This window comes from Lathyrus oleraceus, chromosome 1, assembly GCF_024323335.1.
Source record: "Lathyrus oleraceus cultivar Zhongwan6 chromosome 1, CAAS_Psat_ZW6_1.0, whole genome shotgun sequence".
Lineage (NCBI taxonomy): Eukaryota > Viridiplantae > Streptophyta > Magnoliopsida > Fabales > Fabaceae > Lathyrus > Lathyrus oleraceus.
Genome location: NC_066579.1, coordinates 408,509,756 through 408,517,931, shown reverse-complemented (window position 1 = coordinate 408,517,931; position 8,176 = coordinate 408,509,756). Strand labels below are relative to the sequence as shown.

Below are 8,176 nucleotides of genomic sequence, written 5' to 3'. Positions count from 1 at the left end.
GCCAAGTAGAATTTGGAGTTGCGTTGCGGGAAGATTCCTCAAATTGTTTAACACTGTATCCCAACCCCATTTTCTTTAAATAATAATTAAAAAAAAAACAGAATGAGTGGAAAATGAAAATCTCATGGGGGTAGTACTGAATTCCAAAACATAAATATTTACAAAGAAATTGATATTAGAATTTTCTGTCTCAGCATCGCTTCTCTAAAACGCAGCGTTCTAAAACCCTAACCGGTACGATTCTCTAACTCCCCCTTTCAATAATCAATTTGTTAAACAAAAAATAATAATTTTTTTTCTTCTGGATTTCAATTCCAACTTGGAAATATGACTTTCAATTTTCATTTCAATCGCTTTGATTTTAACTGTATCATGGGTTAGATTTATCCCCAATTTTCTAATAGATTAATAATATATTCTTACTGTAGTATTGTTAGAGATTAATAATGTGTTTTCATCTCTGATTACTCATTTGTCTTATAACTATCATGTACTAGTATTGTTTATTTTCTTTTGAGCTAATGTCACCTACCTTACTTACTTACATGGTGTTTTTGGATTGTTTTTTCCCCCCAAATTGTTTTTAGGGTTTGTGCAAAGAGAGGTTAATAGCATGTTCTTAAGATTTGGTGTCATTGTGGCATTGTGATGCAACTTGTTTATGAGCTCGTAGTTAAGGGAGCTCATTTTAATAGGTTCTAGTTAACGAGAATGTATGGAAGAACGTCTGGTCTTGATAGGTTTAAGAAAGCTGAGAGTTTGGAACCGTTTTCTGTTATCAATTCGTCTTCGAGAAATGTTCCTCAGTCGTCTAATAAAGTAGTTGGTCATTCGCCTGCTTGGCCATCACAGTCTCGGAATTCTGTAAACCAATCTCATCAACAACAGCAACATGCTTCTCACAAAGCTGTGGGAGTTGAGGCTGCCCCGTTGTTGGGGCAGAATCAACACGCAACTCAGATTGGAGGAGGGCAGTCGATGTGGCAGCCGCCGGATTGGGCGATTGAGCCGAGGCCAGGTGTTTTTTACTTGGAGGTTATGAAGGATGGTCAGGTGCTAGATCGGATTAATTTGGATAGACGGAGGCATATCTTTGGGAGGCAAATCCAGACTTGTGATTTTGTGCTTGATCATCAATCTGTCTCACGCCAACATGCTGCGGTTGTTCCTCACAAGAATGGGAGGTTAGAACTTATCTCCTCCTTCTCTATATAAATATCATGTCGTTTTCTTTCTGAATACTTATTCTAAATAATGTCTCAAAAGTAAGCATGCAACAACAGGAAAAACTAAATATTTTTTTCCAATAGCTTGCACCTATTAGCTTTTTTCCAATAGCTTGCATCTATTAGCTGGATCAACTGGCACCATATTATCATATCAAACTAAAGTATTCAAACATGCTTATTCCTGTTAATCAGTCAATCTCGTAAGAATGAATTACAACTGTGTTTGGAACCACTTCAGTGTTTTTTTGGATATTGAACTAAATATGTCTTATATAAGTTAGGAATGAGGATTCCCTAGCGAATGAGGGTTTTATTGGCTTGAACAATTTTTTACTTTATTTCAGTGTGTATGTAATTGATTTGGGATCTGCACATGGTACCTTTGTTGCAAATGAGCGATTGACCAAGGACTCACCGATTGAGTTTGAAGTGGGACAATCACTGCGGTTTGCTGCATCCACGAGAATATACGTATTAAGGAAGAATGATGCAGCTCTTTTTCCTCGTCCTCCACCGCCCACGGAGATTAACTTCCCACCACCTCCTGACCCGTCTGATGAAGAAGCTGTTGTTACTTATAATACGCTGCTGAATCGTTATGGCATCAACAAGTCTGATCTAGTGCCCAAATCCAATGAGCTTGGTGGTTCAGCAAGTGGCCAAAACAAGGATTGGCAATCAGAAAGAGCTGCTAAGAGAATTAAGAAGACAAGAGTTTCCTTCAGGGATCAAGTTGGGGGGGAATTAGTTCAGGTTGTTGGAATTTCAGATGGTGTAGATGTAGAAACAGAACCTGGTCCAGTTGGTGTTAAAGAAGGAAGTCTTGTTGGTAAATATGAATCTCTTGTACAGATAACTGTAATTCCAAAGGGGAAAGAGCAGTCCTCTGTTAAGGAGGCAGATTCATGCCAAAAAGGTGTGACTGATAAACTACAAGAAGTCCTTAAAAAGATCAAAAACCCCGTTAAAACTGGGATTTATGACGACCTTTATGGAGAATCATTATCCGTCAAAGTTGGATCAGCATGGGCATACCCACCTATCAATAGTGGTGAACAAGCTCAAGCAGCTAAGGAGAATGGAAAAGAGAATACATTAAGTGGAAAATCTGACAGTAATCCAAGCAATGCCGATGAGGATGATGATGATGATGATGACTTGTTTGGGTGAGACTATTGAACCTATGCAGACTGCATTTTGGAATAGATTTGTGATTTTTTTGAGTTAGACACTTTTACATCATAGGTAGGGAGTCAAAAACATGCATAATATTATGTTGCACGCATTCTTATCATCTGGAATTACTGGTCCATTGTGTTCATAATTAATGTTTACCACTGCAAACTCCACAAACTCTGAAAAGATTGCAGGTTCATGATCAAATGGTAAGTTACCCTTTTTATAGAGTCATTAAATAGTTCATTCAAGTAATGGGTCTGTGTCAACGTTTTCTAATATGCTTCTCCTGGTATGTCATCGGCAACAACGATTGACCAGTAAGCACGGTTGCTTAGGAGCATATACTAATTTCTGGGTTTATAATACTACTCAAGCTCATGGTTTGAGCTGTTGATGATTGAGTTCGAAGCTTGTGTTTTTGATAAAGAAAGCTTTTGTCAATTACTTATCTTTTCCAAAACCCCCTTCTCGAAATTGATCAATTGAGAGGAATATTCTTTTTAACACTCTATAACACTCATCCTCTTATTGGTTGAACTCCATGAGTTCCACTTTACGAAAATGCAAACCTCCTTTAAAAAGCATCTAAATAAAACTATAATGTTGGGTTTGTGGCAAGACAATTTCTGAACTGTATGTTTGGATTCATTTTTATTAGAGATAAAAATGATTCTTAACACAATTGATGTTGATATATTTGAAAGGTTATGTAGAGTTATTTTTGCTTTCTAAATGAATTTTAATTTGAACCCAAGATAGAAATATTTTGCCTTCAAATTGTTTTTTAGCTTAATATACTCGGTTTAACTATTTTTATATGAATGTGAGTTTATTTCTAGGGGTGTAATGATTTGGATTGGATCGGTTTTCAATAAAAAAAAATGTTCAAACCACTGAAATTTACATTGGTCTTCGATTTTCATTATTTTTAAAAATAGAACTGAATGAAATTAATTAGGTTGGTTTGATTTAGTTTCGTTTGAAATACTTTTATTTTTGAACTATCATTTTTTCTAAACAAATTGTTCCACACACTATTTTTTAATCAATTTTAAATTAAATTAAAAAGTCTATAAAGCATACTCAAAACTTAATAAATTCATACGACATATTCAAAATGGATAGTTTTAATCAAATACAAATATACTCATCCCGAAATTAATTAAATTATTATAATATATTCAGAATATTGATAGTTTGCTATCAAATATAAATAAAATCACACTACATATTTAAAATGATGATAGTTCATCATAAATTATAAATGCTGCTATTTTGAAATTAATTTCATCATAAAATTAAAAATGCAAGTAAAATAAAATTCTAATTCATTTTTAAATATGAAAAAAAAATATAGAAAAAGATAGAAAAAGTAACCAATAAAATATGAATTACAAAGACAATTAGAACCAGGGCCGGCCCTGTGGGTGTGTGAGGTGTGCCACTGCACAGGGTCTCAAATATTAAAAATATATTAAATATTCATTATATAGGTTGTTTATTAAATATATGTAAGATGTTTATGTATTGGTCTGATAGAAGTGCATTAATGTTTTTTGATGGTCATGACCTGAGTTCAATTCTACCATAATCTTGTTCAAGACTAAAATATTATATTTTTATAATCATTTTTTATTATATCTTTTAATATTATTTATAATTTAAATAAAATTTTTATTTTTTTTTATTTTTTTTTATTAGAGTTCAACATGAAAGATTAGATCAGGGCCTCGAAATGTTTTGGACCGGCCCTGACTAGAACACATATTAGTAGAATGAAAATATTACTTCGTACCCCTACGTTTAGCCTCATACCCCTACAATTTTTCAAAAATATCAATTTTATCCTTAACTGGTTTTAATCAATTTACCATTTCATTTTTACCATTCAGTTGAAACTTCCAAAAATTACACATTCCACCCTCGCACCGGAACTCCTGGAAAAAGACTTACGGTATGTATTTTTTCCAATCCGGAAGACTTCACAAAAGACATCCGGAACACACCAAGTAGTGAACCAGAAGACTTCAAGAAATAGTTCTGGTTCTTTAATAAAAAAGATACGTTCCAGAACACTTATTTAAAGAGTTCCGGTAAACAAAGTGACACATACCGAAACTCTTTGAAGAAGTCTTTCGGTTTGTGTTTTATGTATTTCGGAACTCTTTTTTGAAGACTTCCGGTTTGCATTTTTTTTTAAATTTTATTTTAAATTTTTTTTATTGTGCAGGAATGAAAAATCTTCCCCAAATATGTGTAGATACTTATGATGCATTTATAACGACTGAAAGATTTGGTACACGAGAAGAGGTGATCAAATCGATTAAAGAGGTTGGAATCGATAATAAAGTAATTGTTATTATCAGTCGTTCAGATACTGAAACAGGGAAGAGAGGGAGAAGTAACAAATTAATATTTGATTGTGATAAAGGTGGGAAACACAAGAGTACTGATAGTGGAACCCAAAGTGCGCCCAAGAAATGTGGATGCCCATTTAAAATCAGGTCGACTCCGGCGAAAGATGGGTCTGATTGGAAGATTGGTGTAAAATATGGTTTACATAATCATGGTTTACCTGATAGATTAGAAGGTCATTCCTTTATTGGTAGGTTGACCACAGATGAGAAGCAACATGTCACTGATTTGACAAAGAGACATGTACCACCTAGACACATATTGCTTTCCTTACAAGACCGAGATCCTGAGAATATCACTCGGATTACGCAAGTATACAAGCATAAGAGTGTGATACAAAAAGAGATAAGAGGTCCTAGAAGTGAGATACAACATTTGTGTAAGCTTATTGAGGATGCAAACTATGTGTATTGGAGTAGAAAAAAGGATGACTTGGAAGTTGTGAGAGATATATTTTGGGCCCATCCTGATTCAGTTCAGTTGTTGAATATTTTTCCGATTGTGTTAGTTATGGATAACACCTATAAGACAAACAAATATAGACAACCTTTGTTTGAAATTGTTGGCATGACATCAACCGAGTTGACTTTTGCTGTTGCATTTGCTTATATGGAGTCTGAGCAGACAGAGAATTTTTGCTGGGTATTGGAGAAACTAAAAGAGTTGTTTGTGAAGAAAGACTTGTGTCCACGAGTGATTTTGACAGATAGAGATCTTGCTTTGATGAAAGCAATTGAAATTGTGTTTCCCAGGTCGATTAATTTGCTATGTAGATTTCACATTAACAAAAACGTTGGTGCCAAATGCAAACAACATGTGGTGAATGACCTGCAAAAGACGATAGACACATTATGGATGGAAGTTGTTTGGGCTAGTGATGAGGTTGAGTATGGTCAACGGTTGCATCAACTTGAGCAAGCATGTGTTGATTATAGTGGATTTATTAATTATGTGAAAGACACATGGTTGACTCCACATAGACATAGATTTGTTGGAGCATGGATTAATCGAGTGCTACATTTGGGTAACACAACGACTAATCGGTACGTGTTATAATTTTTTATGTGATATTTTTTCTATGTATTTTTTATGTGTTATTTTCAATATTTTTAGGGTTGAATCTGCTCATTGGAAGTTAAAGCAGATGTTAGGAAACAATATAGGTGACATGGTGAAATGTTGGGAAGCTATGAATAACAACTTGAGGTTACAACTGGGAAACATTATAGCTTCTTTTCAAAAGAGTTTTTACGAAGTTGAGCACGCGCACATAAGTCCCTTTTATGGTTATTTGTGTGGTTCCGTATCTCGAGCTGCTTTGAGACGTATTGCTGAAGAGTTTTTTAGAGTTGATTATGTTGGAACTAATAGGCAAATATGTGGTTGTACTCTTAGAACATCTTATGGGTTACCTTATGCTTGTGAGTTACGAAGATACGCACTAGGTGGTATACCGATACCCATAGATGTTGTTCATGTTCATTGGAGGAAACTAACTATGGAAATTGAGTTAGAGGTAGGTGCAGATGATGGATCAGAGGTGGATATGACTTGTGAAATGGATGAATTGTGGAAACGATTTAGGTCATTAGATGTTATTGGGAAAATGGCATTAAAGAGTAGGGTATGTGAACTAGCATACCCAACAATGACTCCATTGTGTCCACCATCCGAGAAACTAAAAACCAAAGGAGGAGTGAAGAAGAAAGGGAAAAAACCAGCAAAATATGATGTTTATAGGGACCTTTCGTATCATGAGTATGTTGATAAGGCATCTCAATCTTCACAAAGGCAATCTCAACCACCACAAACTTCGAAGAAGTTAAAATTATCAAAGAAGCAACCACAATTCACTCTTCAATTTCCTAATCATATTAGGTCATACATTGAAGATGTAGTTAATGTTGAATCAGATGGTAATTGTGGATTTAGAGTCATTGCATCATTGCATGGATATGGTGAGGATGGTTGGTCAATGGTTCGCAGAGAGTTGGGGTTGGAAATAATAGACAAGGATAGGTCAACTTTGTATGACAAGTTATTTTCTAATCGGTTGTCAGAAGTGAGAGAATCTTTGATGATAAAATCCTTTGGTTCACAGCCACTTGAAAAATGGTTGACTCTACTAGATATAGGTTACTTGATAGCGAATCACTATAATGTTGTACTTGTCTGTTTAGGAAATCCGTGCATGACTTTCTTTCCCATGACAAGTTCACGTTCACCAAATGTCTCTATTTATTGCATTGGTTTTGTTAACCAAAATCATTGGGTTCAGGTACATATTTTGTATGACAAGTTATGTTATATGACTTAATATTTTAATTATTTCACTAATATTTTATATGATTTAATATTTTAATTATTTCACTTTATCAGGTTAACATGAAATAGGGGTTTCCGTTGCCACCGGTCACATTAGATTGGAAGAAGTTTCGTTCTCATACATCACCGTCTTGGATGTTAGGATTTACAGCACATGAGAGTCCCTTGCCTTTTCATAGTACGGGTGTGAAGGGAATGCAAAGTGTCTCCAAGCAAGGTAGGCACAGGGTTATGAGTGAGAAATATCTTAATAGCATTCATATCTACGAATTGGTCTGGATTAGGAAATAACACCAAACCATAGATTAGTAATGCTAGAACGTCTTCGAAAGCATGGACATTCATAACCTTTAAGAATTCTCGGGCCTTATTTATCAGAAACTTGGCAAGTAAACCCTTAACTCCACTTCTTGTTACCCAATTGGTTTCCATATCGGACTTTGTCATGTGTAAAGCCGCGGCAACTTCTTCAGACTTCGGAGTCTTTTCTAAACCACTGAAAGGTGTTTGATCAAGGATAGGTATCCCAAGCATCCCGGAGAATTCTTCTAATGTGGGTACCAACTGATAATCTGGGAAGGTGAAGCAATGATGTTTAGGATCGAAGAACTGGAATAGAACTCTCATCATATCTTCTTTGAAATCAGTGGTAACCAAATTGAGGAGATGACCATGTTTCTTGATGAACTGAGTCTGATCAGGAAGTTCTGACACTAAATCCTTTAGTTGAGGAAAGATTGCTACAAAATTGATCCGAATGGTCTTTCTGGAAGCCATAGCCCTGTTTCAGAGCAAAGTTAAATCCCTAAGTCCTTGAAATGGTTAGTACAATGCCATGATGTTATGATGTTATGATGTTAAGTAAACAACAAGCACAAACAAGTCACACAACAATCATTCCTAGGTTTTAAGGCTTGCATGAGTTCCATAGGTAAGTACCCTCCCCACTGAAGTTTGGTTGGTTCAACCTGTCCTAGAATAGTAACCGGGTTCTAGAAGGATCTCAAATCATTGACCTTTCCTTAAGT

General features: G+C 35.2%; 1 protein-coding gene across 1 annotated transcript; it reads left to right on the top strand.

Annotated features, from left to right (window-relative positions):
- LOC127076252 (protein phosphatase 1 regulatory inhibitor subunit PPP1R8 homolog) lies at window positions 1-2,612 on the top strand. Its single transcript, XM_051017855.1, has 3 exons — window positions 1-234; window positions 588-1,184; window positions 1,574-2,612. The coding sequence occupies exons 2-3, from the start codon at window positions 712-714 to the stop codon at window positions 2,397-2,399; spliced, it is 1,299 nt and encodes a 432-aa protein (XP_050873812.1). The 5' UTR covers window positions 1-234; window positions 588-711; the 3' UTR covers window positions 2,400-2,612.
- Window positions 2,613-8,176: the final 5,564 nt, after the last annotated feature.